The sequence below is a fragment of the Bactrocera neohumeralis genome, chromosome 3 (genome assembly GCF_024586455.1).
Source record: "Bactrocera neohumeralis isolate Rockhampton chromosome 3, APGP_CSIRO_Bneo_wtdbg2-racon-allhic-juicebox.fasta_v2, whole genome shotgun sequence".
Classification (NCBI taxonomy): Eukaryota; Metazoa; Arthropoda; class Insecta; order Diptera; family Tephritidae; genus Bactrocera; species Bactrocera neohumeralis.
In genome coordinates this window covers 36092861-36108434 of record NC_065920.1, presented here as the reverse complement: position 1 = coordinate 36108434, position 15574 = coordinate 36092861, and the positions used below count along the sequence as shown (strand labels likewise).

General features: G+C 37.2%; 1 protein-coding gene across 2 annotated transcripts in view; it reads right to left on the bottom strand.

Annotated features, from left to right (window-relative positions):
• LOC126753421 (phosphoribosylformylglycinamidine synthase) overlaps window positions 1–15574 on the bottom strand; it is a 45791-nt gene that overhangs the window by 20367 nt on the left and 9850 nt on the right. The window contains exons 2-5 of one of the 2 annotated variants that reach the window (XM_050464832.1): window positions 7529–8463; window positions 2975–3054; window positions 2534–2794; window positions 2253–2467 (exon numbers count right to left, since the gene is read on the bottom strand). In XM_050464832.1, coding sequence (XP_050320789.1) covers window positions 2253–2467; window positions 2534–2794; window positions 2975–3054; window positions 7529–8463 — 1491 coding nt within the window. The remainder of the gene's footprint in view (window positions 1–2252; window positions 2468–2533; window positions 2795–2974; window positions 3055–7528; window positions 8464–15574) is intronic. The other variant, XM_050464835.1, reaches the window with a different exon arrangement.

Sequence of the window (15574 nt, the reverse complement as noted above, 5' to 3'; positions counted from 1 at the left end):
ACCACCACGAAGAAAACCAACACTGTATAGTATTCGTGTTATGTACACGATGTCTACCACGTAGAGGTACTTTTTTCAATAGCCTTTTTTGACAGATCATGCGGGAGTCGTGTGAAGCTTTCGTGTTATTTTTATTTAGTATTGTTGGCATTTCATCAACGTGAACGTCTACAAATCGTTCAACTTTCTTACGAAAATTCACGTTCTGTAAAGAATGTGTTTCGCGCGCTTCGCTCAACATAATCGGTATACTGAGCGTACTATTCGCAACATCATCACCCATCTTGAGACACAGCATTCATTATTGGATAATATTCGACCAGCACGCAGTGAAGAAGAAAAATTAGCAGCCGTAGCTGAGAGTATACACGAAGACCGTGGAGAGTCGATTTGGCGCCGTTCGCAGCAACTCGGACTGACGTACTACTGTGATCAGATTGAGAGGTGAATTTTTAATTTATACTTGGCGTGTTTTCGAATAAGTAATTTTTTTTTCGTAAGTTGGTAGTACTGTTATTTCAATAGTATTTGAGATACGCATCGTTTTGTAAGGCTCTAAAAGTGAATTCTTCGATTTTTACTATGTCTGAATTTATTGAACAAAGAAGTGCGATAATGCACCATCTCATAGTACATACATTGATTATTCGTGATCATTTCGCCAGTAAAGAAGAAGAAGAAGTATGGAACGACTTGGCGCATTACATCGAGATCTTAAATTAAAAGCGGAACTGAAGATATTGTTTCGCTTTATGAGTTCTTGAAAAGTTCCAAAAAGATCCGACATTTTCGACCCAAATTTAGTTTAGCGATTATGCCCATTTCTGGCTTAATGGGTATGTAAAGAAGCAAAATTTCCACCTTTGGGACAGAGAGGAACTTAAATATATTCAATAGTAGCAATTTCATTCAGAAAAAGCAACGGTTTGGTGTGCCAATAGAATCACGACGATTTGATGCCTAAAATTGAAGCTCGTGATCTCGGCGACATTTGGTTGTAGCAAGACGGTGCCACTTTCCACATATCGCATCAATCAATGGATTTATTGAAAGAACCTTCAGTGAGGTGAAAATTTAAAATTTTGGGCCGATCGATTGTCCACCTAAATCGTGCGATATCACACTGTTCGACTTTTTCCTGTGAGGATGTGTAAAGTTTCAAGTCTTTGCGAACAACCCCGCTTCGATTCAGGCCTTGGAGCAAAACATCATGAGTATCATTTATTGCAGGAAACCTCGAAATAGATCACCCTTTATTTATTTATATACTTAAGGGATCCAATGCGATCAACGCCGCGTGAAAAGCTAGGCAGTATTAATATCTTCATTCCTCTTTATTTGTTAATTTTGAGCAAACATTTATAACAATTTTAAACTATACTACACTTTAAATTAGTACTAACTAAAAACAAAAAATATCCTATTAGCAGTGGCGTAGCTACAACTTCGGCAGCCCGGGGCCAAGGATGTTCTGCCGTCCTCCTTTATCTACCTACCTACAAATATCATGAGGTGATTCGAACAAAAGTGATTTCTTACAAAAAGTCTACGATATTAAGTACATACATATATAAAATTTAGGAACTAGAAGCCACGCAAATTCTGAAGTTCCAAAATTCTCACAATACGGTTTTTGAGGAAATTGATAGTAAATTTACAAGACATCTTATTAAAAGCCTTAGAAAAAATCCATTTTCGCTCTATATCTTTTGACACAATTTGCAGGAATTTTTGCACGAATTGGAGTTTTTAAATACCATTTTTGAAAATTTGGAGAAATAAAAGTATTTGTTACATTCAAAGCATAGGGTAACTGTGAGAGTGCCACTTCGCGACGACAGAGTAAAAATAAAGATACTGTTTTTTTCTCACAGTTTGCCCTATGCTTCAACTGTGACATATCCGTTGGTTTCTAAAAAAATATGTTCGGTAAAAGAAACTATGAAGAGTATTCGAGTAAAAATTAATATTTTGCATCATATATTGTGAGTGTACAACTCTTTATCTTTTATAATAAATTTTGTAAAAAAATTTGTTGAAGTATTTTTCTGAATATTAAAAAACAGCGAATATCGTTTTGCCGCCGCCAAGACGTTGCGCCCGGGGCGACGGCCCCCTTCGCCCCCGAGACTGCCTATTAGTATCATTTGGGAAACATGTTCAATCTTCTACTAAGGAAGATATCTAATATAAATATTATAATGTCTAATACCATAATTTCAACGTATTTATTTATAATATAGTATAGTTACCTGGTCATGTATGGCTAATATTGGATTGTTATCGCCCATTTCTATGCAGGCGCGTACAACTCGATTAAGCTTATTTTCCATTTCGGCATCACCACGCTGAACAGCATTGAAGTCTACATCGGAATTACTGGATCCTTGTACTTCTACAGAACTCGCAGCACCACCTCCTACACCAATACGATATACTGGTCCGCCTATTTTAACTAGTAACATTCCTACAAATTTCAAGTCATCAAGTAAGTCAAATAACTCAAAATGTCCAAAAAGATTTAACTAGTTACCTCTTTTTGGATCAACTTTTTGACGCATTGTTGAGTCCATTATGCCCATACCACCGCTAAACATGATTGGCTTAACATATTCTTGGCGTTCACCAACTCGATTCTCAAGACCATAAGAAATAGCGAAACCAGCAATTACAGGCTCGCCAAATTTATTGCCGTAATCGGATGCACCATTGCTTGCCTCAATTAAAACTTTAAGTGGCTTGGCGAACGATGATGGATATTCAAAATCATTATTCTCGTATGTTTGTGTATATCCTGTATAGTAAGTATTTGTGAGAGCTTGAAAAATTGCATTGTTTATACATACATATTTCTATTTAAAATGTTTTACATACATCGCTTCTCATTTAATAAGTAAAACTATTCCTCTAATTAATTTATGATATACTTACATACATATATATATAATTTAAGACTTGCAAAATACTTACGAACCTGGAATATTTAAACAACCAACGCAATAACCAGCAGTGCCAGCTATAGGTATACCGCCACGTCCCACACCTTGAACATCCCTAAATAAAGATATATAATAAATTATCAATACCACGAACCTAACCACAAAAAATAGAAATGACAAAATCAATATTTTACAAAAGGTTTAGTTGTTTTTTTAGCATACCTATTGAATTTAGATATTAACTTTTATGCGCTGTCAAAAAATTATAGGGAACAATTTGAATATAAATTGAGTTATACTGACGAACTTCGTACATACCCAAAAAGCCACCTATCGATTAATTCACTAGTTAATTACACAATAGCGCTATCAGAGATTTCAACTAAAGTTGTTATGAGTTTCTTAAAATCCAATTAACAATTCCACCAAAAAGTATTGTGGGCATGTTCATCCCAACACAAAGCTTGCCACCCGAGCACGACTAGCCTTTCCCTCGTCTAGCGTTACTTTTCTAGTGTGGAACAAGTGCAAAAGATATGCTCCATTATTTCGCTGGTGCCTTGCTCTTGACATTTATTGCAATCTTCTCGAACTGTCAGCCTTATTCTGCAGTCATGTGTCGCCACCAGTCTGTGGCCAGCGAGTGTTCCAATCATGTATCTTCAGTCTCTTCTATTAAGAGTGAGTACGAACTTTGTGTATTTTTGATTTACCGTTTTACACATAGCTTTTGCAGTTTTGCATTCCCATAGATCATTCCATCGAACTTTACCCTTTCTTACCATGCTCCGGTCTAGCTCGTGGTATAGACAATGAATGGGTTTACCAATGTCGGTTACGTTATCGGATGAGAGCCGTACACCACTGTTGGCAATCTCGTCCACTGTCTCATTGCCATCGATGCCTTTGTGACCTGGCAGCCAGTAGACGTGAAATCGCTTATCCCTGTCAACACTCTCCACGGCTGCCCTGCTTTCCAAGACAATTCAGGTCGATTTGCCAACATACGTAACTGCCTTGATTGCCGTTTGGCTGTCTACGTAGATGTTAACTGTGGAATTGTCTGCTTAGAGGCTATCTCCGTGGCTTTTCCTCTGCTTGAAATATACTGCAGTGGTTTGGCAGCAAGGACAGTATATTCCCGCTCCAACTCCGTCCTCCATTTTCGAGGATGATGTTTAATGTGTTGCGCGCAGCTAACATACCAATCAAATTTTTTTATGTTTACTCTCAACGTTCGTTCCCAATTGAAAAGTGGGAGCATGTAGTCGGTGCTTGCCACCGCCAACCGAGCTATGCCATAGACGGATATCGTATTTTCTTGTGAATACAAAGAGGTCCATTTTCTTCCGAATTCAACCCCAGACCAAAATTCTGTACATTGTTGAGAGTGGTGGTCTTAATACTGCTACTGGTGTTTAGACAACCTCCCTTTATTAAGATGCCAATGTTGTCTGCATGTGCCATTATCTTTGGGGCTTTGCATTCGAAGTTCCTTATTTATTTATTTACCACTAATGTCCATGGGAGCGGAGACAGCACTCCACCCTACAGTTCTCTGTGATTCTCTAATGAGTCCTCACAGTTGTGCGTTCACTCTCCGCTAGTTTTGCAAATTATACCGATGCCGAGATTTTGGATAATAGTTTTCTGAGCCTCGCCACCTGGTTGTAGGTTTCAAACGAGGCCGAGCTAGCGGAAAGCTCTCGTCCCTCTGACTACCCCTAACCCCCCCTTAATGCGAGTTGAAATGCTTCAGGCAGAGAATTACATAAACAAATCGAGGGAAAAAGCTGTACACAAAATGTTTACCAAATTTTAAATGTTTTTTTTATGGACGATGAAGCGTAAGCCATAACAGATTTAAAACAGCTTTCAAGTAAACAATTTTATGTCGCAATTGGAAAAGGTGAAGTAAAGGGAAAATTTCAGGAAGTGAGAATGGAAAAATGTGCATCGAAATTTATGGCTTGACAAGAGATTTGCTCATGTGGTGCAAAAAACCAGAACCATTTGTAACTAAAGGCATCATCAAACACATAATGGTAACGTGTTGGTTTGGCCATATTACATAGTGCTGGAAGGATTTGGAAATTTTTATGATACACCATAGTGAACTAAAAACTAAAACATTTCCATGAAAGCGAGATTTATTTCGAGGTTCTCTACTTTAAATAAAAAACGCATAAATATCAAATTTAATGGGGAATGCTTATTACCATTCGAAAGAACATTATATGGCATTTATTTTTTGATGATTATCTCTTTCAAACCTTAATCGAGCGGGAAAAAACGCTGTGATATCAAACAATCTTGGTGGTCAATAGACCGGCCCAAATAGTAAAGTTATCTGCTCACCGCAGTGTTCTCCCAATAAATCTATTGAATGAAGCGATGTGTGGGAAGTGGCGCCGTCTTGTTGAAACCAAATGTCGACAAGAACAAGAGTTTCAATTTCAGGCAATAAATAGTCGGTAAGCATGGCGCGATAATGGTTACGTTCTCACCGGCATCATTTTTGAAGAAACGTGGACCGATGATTCCACCAGCTTACAAACCACACCAAATCGTTGTTTATTCTAGATGAAATGACATCTCTTGAACCTCTTCAAGTTGCCCTTCATCCCAAATGCGGAAATTTTGCTTATTTACAAACCCATTTGAGCCAGAAATGAGCCTCTCGCCGAACAAAATTTGGCTCGTAAACGTCGGATCTTCTTGAAACTGTTCAAGAACCCATAGAGCGAAGCAATGTCCCTTGGGAAGGTCGAGCGGCTTCAGTTCATGCACAAGCTGTATTTGGTACGCTTTCAATTTAAGATATCGACGTAAAATGCTCCAAGTCGTTTCATACGTCAGTCCGAGTTGCTGCCGACGGTGTCAAACCGACTCTCCACGGTTTTCGTGTACCTCTCAGCTACTACTGCAATATTATATTCACTGCGAGCTGGACGTGATCTATTCGGTCGAATATTATCTAATAATCAAGATGGGTAATGGTGTTGCGAATAGTACGCTCAGTAGGCCGATTATGTTGACCATGAGTTGAGTGAAGCGGCCGAAACACATTCTTTACAGAACGAGAATTTCCGTAATAAATAAAAATATTATCCTTAACGGCTTTCGGAATTTTTTCGCACACATGCCTTAAAGCGCCCATACACGAGCACACAAGTGCGTTCGATCGGTATGTGTGCGCTTGCGGTTTATCGTGTATGGGCTTGTTCGCGTACCGATCCATGTTCGCGAAAATGTTTGATTTTTTACGATCGGTGCGCGAACATGTTTATCGTGTATGGCGTTGTCGGCGCACAAAATCTCATTTCTCTCGTGCCGTCGAACAGTGAAGATCGCGGACAATGGTAAGTGTTAAGGGGGGAGCCTGCTTTCGAGGCTTCAAAAAATCGATTTTTTATATATGAACATCTTTCACAAATTTTTTGGATACGAAATCTTTGATATTCTGCCTTTGGGAAGCAATTACCCGATGCATCTCGCATGTACATTTTTCTTACGGCGGGCAGGATGCAGGTCGCAATTTCTATCGGAAACAAAAAATTCAAAGAGATTCATATTTTTTATTAATTTATCTTCTAGTTAAATTAAGAAAATTCCAAAAAAAGTGTAAAATTTAAAATTTTATTAAAAATTGAATAAATAGTGGCTTCTGATCAAAAGAATTTTACTTCATGCTGTTTAAAAATATGTTAAAACTTGATTTTTCTTAATATTTTTTTTTTAGTTTAAATAGAAGATAATTTTATGTCAATGATAATAAACTTTGCCCTAAATCCAGACGACGTTTAGTTTTTTTTCTATCCTGCCCGCCAATTAAGAATAATCGTAAAAATGAAAAACCGAGAAATCACGCTTCAAAGTTTTCGCTTTTTGCCCAAGCGCTCATACATATACATAGTGTAAGAAAAATAAAAGTTGGAATAACTTATTAACGAAATACAATGAAATAGATAAAAATGCTACATTAGAAATAAATTCCAAGAAATGTTCCGCTTGCCTGTCGCACATGTTAACTCTGTGAAGAACGAACGCAAAATGGATTTGTGTGTCGTGTATGGGCAAACGAATTCATACCGATCGAAAGCACTTGTGTGCTCGTGTATGGGCACTATTAGGTACATAAGTTCAATCTCTAAATAAATTGTTCAGATTGGACAACTGTAGCATATAGCTGCCATATAAACGGATCAATCAAACTTAAGTCCTTATATGGAAAACTTTTTTATCTGTCAATACCTTCAAAAAATTTTGCACAGATTGTTGTCCAGGACAGCACTACAATCTTCGGACAAAGTAGACAACTATAGCGTATAGCTGCCATACAAACTGATCAATAAAGTCAAGATATCGATCTTTTTATACCCTTGTATACTATCATAAATGCGGCTGTGAAGGATATTATAGCTTCAGTGAAGTTAGAGTAAATATTTTTTCTTGTATCCGCTTTGCACACGAACACAAGAGAATTAAATAATATAATTTTTGGGCTATTATAACCCTAGCACATAACATATGATTGCACTGCGCTCATCTAGTATACATATGTATGTAGTACTATTTTTAGTACTCACCTCAATCTACCACCTGTACCTGTGGTAGCTCCACTAAAAGGAGCAACTGCTGTCGGCATATTGTGCGTTTCTGCTGTGAAAATTAAGTCTGACTCAGTTTTTACCAATTTAACACAGCTGGGCTCATAACATTTTTGTGGTCGTATTGATTTATGCTTAAAGCCATGCATTGCACTACTGTTGTCGCTGAATTTTATAGTGTTATTAGTATTACTATATTTTTGAGTATTCATTATCATTTTTATTAAGGACTCGGGCTTTTGTTGTCCGTCTACTAACATCTTGCCTCGAAAAAACCAGTGGCGGGAATGTTCGCTGTTGCTTTGAGCACAATCAAAGAGTTCCACAGTAGACGGATCCCGTTTTAGAACCTTTTGAAAAAGATACGTGTAGTAATCCATATCCCAGTCGCTAAACGCAAGGCCTAATTGAAAATTCACTTTCTCCAGAGCTGGTCGCCCAACTGTTAAAAGAGGTACCTGATACCAAGGCTCATGACATTTCGGAAGCTGTTCACTAAAACTATTTAATGGTAAATTTTTTTTAGTATATTCACATTCGGTCATGCGATCCCCAAGGAAATCAATAAGTTCTGATTTTATTGTTTGTGTCATAAATTGAGTTGAATTAAATCCAATAAGATAGCGCGTTGACATCTCTATGCGTACTATATTTTTTAAGCCAACATTTTGACATATATTCACACAATTGGTTGAGAATGCAGTAGAAAAATTAAAGCGCGGGCCAATTTCAATGAGAAACGCCTGAGGAGGGGTTACCAAAAGGCTTTTGTCATTCAACGAAGATATATTAGCCTGTGGATCTTTAAGTAACCAGCGTAATAAATATATATTTTTTGTATCAATCCCAATATGAGAAGTATATTCCACATGATAACATTTTTCAACTTCTAATGATGAAATATTGCCAGATATCTATTAAAAATAAGTAAATGTTATTAATGTATGATTTTAAAAAGAAAGTTATATTCTAAACTTAATATTGATTTATACATAATATGATGCAATAACCTTAACTTTTATAAAGACGCTGTAGCTAATGGTTTTAAATATACATAAAAAAAGATAGAAAATGACGGTTAGAAAAAGAACTAGTTCGCGTATACTCAAACAGACGAACGGACATGGATCTCCGACATTTCCTTCCTAATTATTCAAAATTCCTGATACTCTTAATACCAAGCCCCTGTTCATGGTATAATAAATCTTTCTTATTTCGTATTGCATAATTAGGCTGAAAATTTTGTAGGCTGATAAATACATAGATGGTACAACTAATAATGAATCAAATGATTTTTAGTCAGCCCCTACCTTTAGAAGATACGTGTACAAATTGGACAGCTATCGAACTATTAGTTTATGAGTATAGGAATTTGAGTGAAGCAACTTGTGTTAGTTTACAACAAAGAGATCAAAAGTAATTTCGTGTGTTTATAAAGTATTGCTTTTTGGGGGAAAAATACTGTTGAAGCTAGGGTTTGGATTGATCAACATTATTTGGACTTTGGCACTTGTTGCCTAGATTTCAGTGTAGAGCGTATAAAACGATCACGAGATTGGGGGCCAATAACTTTAGAAGATGCCTCTGTCACCAGTTTGACGGTTCTCTCGACTGCCACGGTGTGAGAGGGGAATTCACTAAATTTCCATTCCTCTGCAGTGTCTCCCGACAGCCCTTTTATGGGTTCTTCGTTAGAAACTGAACAAAGAACTGGTGGAACAGTCAAGGTAATAGTCTTCCAGTTCATCATATCGTAATAATTATTAGCTTTGAAATTCAGCTCTGGCACTTTATTACATCTAACCCTTCCATTTACAGTGTCAGACTCTGCTTCTCTGGCTGCCAGAAGACGGTCAAGGGCCAACTTTCTGACTTCTATCCGTTCGTCAGTCATCATACTAAGGAGAATGTTTTCTGGAAGAGCAAAGAAAGCATTCTGTTGAATGGATGAATCGACAACCTTGCGCAGTTTAGCAGGTAAGTATCTCGACCTTTGAATAGCAGCATAGAGATGGCGCAAGCCATCTTTGATTGAACTGTTGAATCTTATTGAGAACCACAAAGACCACAAAGGTGAGTAAACTGTAAGTATGTACTTGACAAAAATCTTTATTTCCTTTGTTGGTTTGTCAGTAGAAATGTATAATCTCAGAATTCTATTTGCACAGATGAGCCAGCGAGATTTGCACGTGTTACCTGGATGCATCGACGCTAAATCTGAGGAACATTGACCGGAAATAACAGCTTCTGATATTTTATAGAGATAAGATTGGTCTGTGCTAAGTTGGGTCGGATTAATAATCTCAGAAGGTAATTGGCAGGATGGAAAACTTTCAAATTTGACAACAGGCAACTTCTCACAATCAGGGAGCAGTTTACCTATGTCGCCAGAGAACGTATTTGGACTCTTTGAGACACCATCTATTTGTTCGAAAAGAGCCCGAAATGGAAGTTCGTTGAAATGTAGAAGACAAACAACCCACTGTAATGGCCTACCTATTCTTTCTTCTAGTTTCCGAATGATTCCATCTTTCCAACCTGTGTTCGTGTTGGTGCCATCAGCACCGACAACTTCTAGATGTTCCACATCAACTGAATTGTCTTGTAAATGTTGCCAAATAGCTTGCGTCTTATCCTCAGCTGACCCGGAAGGAGAGGTGACGTGGCCAAAGTAAGTACATCCAGGTTCCGCTATAAGAGAAATATGTTCCTCTTTGACAGTGTCGCGGTAGTACTTTTTACCTTCGCTGACTTATGTAAGTGTATTGTGTTTGCGGCCGTCAAAATACAGCCCATATACAGAGTCAATACTTTCGGTGTTTTGGAGCTTAACTCCAACACTTTATTTTGCCCGACTAATCTTGCATTTGTCAGTGACAAAGCTAGCCTGATCCTCTGTTATCAAACCTGTTTTTTTGGCATCCAGAAAAGCAGATGAAACAATCAAGGCCGCTGCTCTATCACTTACTCCAAATCTTTTGGCAGCTAAAGCAGTGTGTTCTAATACTAGTGTGTTTTGTTTGGTTTTAGAGGATGGAAGAGAAAATTCATCATCAGCATCGTTTTTGGAAGAATCCATGTGCGACGCACCTACATTGTTGTCGTCTGTATGAGAGTCTGGCTGATCTGAATGGTCACGTATTCTAGCTGATACTTTTCTGGTAAGTGTTGATGTTGAATGACGTTTTGAAAGCTTTTCTTTACGTTCATTTTTCTTTGTAATCTTTTTTGTTTCAGGTAGATCAACACTTCCAATGCGACCAATTCTTCTGGTTCTTTGGTCAAAGAGAAATGGTTGTTCATTGATAGGAATTTTCCTTTTCTTTGGACAAGTGCAAGAAGAAAAATAAATGCATTTACAAGCAGCGATGTCAAATAATTTTCCGGCAGAAGAGACAAAGTCGTCTCTTTTAGAGCTCAAACCTATTGGGTTTCTTAAAAAGAGTCAGAAATTTCTTATGGTATGTGGTGAGCATTTGTACAACTCTGGTGTGTGAAACTATCGGAATAAATGACTTTTTGACAGTATTTTCAACCTTTTTTGCAACTATTTTATATACCACTAGAGGACCCGTCCACGCTTCACTGCGGCTGATAAATAGATAATACTATTAGTTAATGAGATATAGCATTTTTGTGAAGTAACTTGTGTTACTTTACAAAAAAATGGATCATTAAGCATTTCGTGTGTTAAAAAGCATTTTTCTTTTGGGGAAAATACTGTTGAATTTGGGCTCAGGGAAATCCACCGTTTAAAAGATATTTGCTAAGCTGGAAACAGGCGAAATGAGCACCGAGGACAATGATGCTCTAAAGAGGCGAAAGCTCTGTGCAAAGTGCCTCGCAAGTTCATAATCCAACAAAAGCAACGAATAACTGATTCTTAAAAGTGTTTCGAGTGCTCTTTAACTATAATAAAACCGAATGTTTGCGTCGGTGTGTGACAATAGAAACATAGCTCCATCATTTCCCACTGGGGTCCAATCCACAGTCATTCTAGTGGACCGCACATGATGAACCGGTTCTCAGGTGTGGAAAGGCGAAAAAGTCGGCTGGAAAGGTTATGACATCAGTCCTTTGGGATGGACGTGGTGTAATACATACTCACCAACTGATTACTGGGCCAGTTATAATCTATTTCACTGCGTATTTGGTTGCAGTTCTTTTCTACTATTCCAAATACTTAGCAATTGTATTATTTTTGAGGAAGAATCTATTTAAAATTCATATATTCAAATGATGAATGAGTTATGAACAAATGCTTATGATTTGATTAAATTTTGACATAAAGATATATGTCTTTACCCTGGTTCTATGCTACCTCCCCACCAATTTTCAGCCAAATCGGTTCAGCCGTTCTTCAGTTATAAATGGTGTAACTAACACAACTTTCTTTTATATATACAGTGGAACTTCTTTATAGTGAACTTCCCTACAATGAAGCTCTCCCTATAATGAAGTCATTTTGAATACACAGCTTTTTAGTTCTACTTTCGGTGCATTTTTGTCTCCGTATAGTTAATTTTTTCAAATATGTTTTCGGTTACACTCAATTATTTGTAACTGCGTATTCTCAGAAATAAACGAAATGTAATACGGGGAATCCCAAAATGAAAATACATACATATGTATGTACATTGTAGTAGGAGTTCAGTTGTGTTAAGAAATTGAAGTAAAAATGACGCATCGAAGCAGCATTTCACTTGAAAAAAAGTTATTAATTATTAACAAAGTTAAAGAAGGAAAGGTACGAAAAAAAGATATTGCTAATCAGTTTGAAATACTTCCCAGCACTTTATCAAATATTCTAAAAAATAAGGAAATGATTTTGAAAAATGTGGAAGATGCGGCAATTAGCGTACAACGCAAAAGGCTTCGAACTTGCCAGTTTGAGGATATTGATGAAGCAGTGCTGAAATGGATAGTCGTTGCACGTGGTAAGAATCTTCCTTTATCTGGAACAATATTGAAGCAAAAGGACAAAGATTTTGCTGAAGCACTAGGACAACATGAATTTGAGGCAAGTACAGGTTGGTTAAATAAGTTCAAAAGACGCCATGATATTGTTCAAAAAACTTTATGTGGAGAAAGTGCTGACGCCAACCTACAAAATCGCGAAGAATGGGTAATGAACGTTTTACCAAGATTGATTGAAAATTACAAACGCAAACGACATCTTTAATGCCGATGAGACTCGATTGTTTTTCAAATGCCTGCCAAATAAAACACTGACATTCAAAAATGAGCAATGCTTTGGGGGAAAACAAAGCAAGGAGAGAATAACTGTCATGGTGGGAAGCAATATGACTGGATCGGAAAAACTTAAATTGTGGAAAGGCGAAGAATCCGAGGTGCTCTAAGGGAGTAAAATCGTTAGATGTCGATTATGAGTTTAACAAAAAAGCATGGATGACCAGTGAGATTTTTACCAAATGGATTAGAATCTGGACAAAAAATTTGGTAAACAACACAGGAAGGTCTTACTTTTTGTTGATAACTGCACTGCGCACCCTAGTGATGTAAAAGACGAACTAAAAAACATTCAACTTGCTTATTTTCCTCCCAACATGACTTCGTTACTGCAACCAATGGACCAAGGCATTATCTACAACATGAAACAACATTACAGGAAACGTAATTTAACGAATATATTGGCTCAGCTGGATGGGGGAACTTCTGTTTTTACCATAGACTTACTCCACGCTATTCGAAATTTAAGCACTGTATGGGATGTCTATGTTAAACCAGAAACAATTGACAACTGTTTTAGAAAGGCAGGATTTTCAAAAGATGCCATGCAGAATCCATCTGAGCAGTGGGATGAAGAAGACCTTTCAATGGCGGATTTGGAGTCTTCATTTAAAAAAGTGACAATTATCGAGGTATCATTTGAGGACTATGTCAATGTTGATATTGATGTGCCGACCTCGGAAAACCCGTCCGAGGAAGATATCCTCAGCAGCGTTCTAGAAAGTCGCGGAGTTCCAGCTATACCTGGTGAATATTTATTTTTGTTGTAACCAAACAAATATTTATGTAATAAACATAATTTCTTTTTTTTTCCTTTTTAGATATCGATGAAGACGATTTGGACACTGAAGAAGAAATGGCAGATACTGATGAGGCATTACCTACATTAGGACAAGTTTCTTCTTCCATTAACTGATTTGGAAACTTTTGTTGAAAATGAAAAATGGAAGAATGTAATTCAAACCAAACTTACTGATTATTTTAAATAAAATTACAAAAGAAAAAAATGAATTTCTATATAATGAAGTCTCCATATAGTGAAGCGATTTTCAGGTCCCCTGCGAATTCACTATAAGGAAGTTCCACTGTATATGTACATACAAGTGTGATATGATCACCCATACAACAACTATTTGTAATAGCAACCCCCGATTTTGGGTTCAGACCAAGAAAATATATATATATAGTTGCCGCTGACTTATGGTTTTTGAGATATTTGCATTCAAAATTCAAAAATTTGATTATTTAAAATGCGTGTTTCTCCGATTTATAATGTATTTTACACTTATATTTTTAGCTTTTATATCCACTAACACTTCACTAATTCGTTTCCACCAATTTGTTTTATATTAAATAGTGCAAAAATAACTTTCATTCAATATGCAACTTTTGTACAATTCTTTTTATTCATGCAATAACAAAAGGGTTGTATTCAGTGTTACCTTATGTACATATGTACATATTTTACAAAAGAACCAAAAGAAATAAAGAAAACAAATAATACCCTTTCTGAATTGGCGGCCTTCGTCTGCGCTTCAAAAAAAAAAGCTTGGACGGGCGTATTCAGTACTTTCGCTTTGAACTCCTTTCTGGGTTGGCGGCCTTCGGATAATAAAAACTCTGAAACATTTTACATTACTCATCACACGATAATGAATTTGTATTGGTGGCATAATCTTCCTTTTTTACTTATTTCTATTCGATTACAAAATATTATAACACTAATTTTTTGGTTGCTTGCAACCATTTTCCTATTGTATGAAGAAATGGATTTCAACGAAAGTTAAATATGGAATTAAAGTTATTTATGCACTATTTAATATAAAAAAAAGTTAAAAATACAAGTGTAAAATTCATTAAAAATTATATACCTCAAAGACCAAAAGTCAACGGCAACTATATACACTTGCATATAGTCATTCAGTACTTTTTTACAATATTTAAAAACAATTATATTTTTTGTATGCTATAACCTTTATATGTATGTATGTATATCGCATGAGGAAAAAGTTCCGTTATCGTGGAAATGATGGCGATTTACATCTCACTTAAGTATTTTCATTTCGGAGAGTTTTTATCAATTTTACATTTCTTCCAGTAAAACTGTGCTGTGCGTTTTGGAGGATGGAGTCATGTGTAGGAGTTCACGCAAGTGAGGAAAGTGCTCTGATCGCCATTCACTTGGGAGTGGCCAGAAACGATTCTTTTACACATGGCTCAAGCAGCTCACAACTTCCGGTCTTTGACCTAGTATCCTCTGTGTTGCCTAAGAACATCCGTTCGAAGGCGAAACATCCCTTACATAGGGTTGTGCGCTGGGTTTGGGACTCGCCACGTATGGTCCTTTGCGCATTGGCCACGGCGAATATCGCATTCGATAGAACGATGAGCTGTATGAGATATACGACCACATTGACATAGGTCAGCGAATTAAAAGACAGCGGGGATTGGATTTCCGTTAAAACAACAACAACACAGCGGCTACCCTGGCTAGGTCATGTTGTTCGGATGGACGAAAACACTCCAGTCCTGAAAGTATTCGATGCAGTACCCGCCGGGGGAAGCAGAGGAAGAGGAAGACCTCCACTCCGTTGGAAGGACCAAGTGGAGAAGGACCTGGCTTTGCTTGGAATATCCAATTGGCGCCACGTAGCGAAAAGAAGAAACGACTGGCGCGCTGTTGTTAACTCGGCTATAATCGCGTAAGCGGTGTCTACGCCAATTAGGAAGAAAAAGAAAAGTGTGCTCAAATAATTATGTTGGAAGGTCGTACCT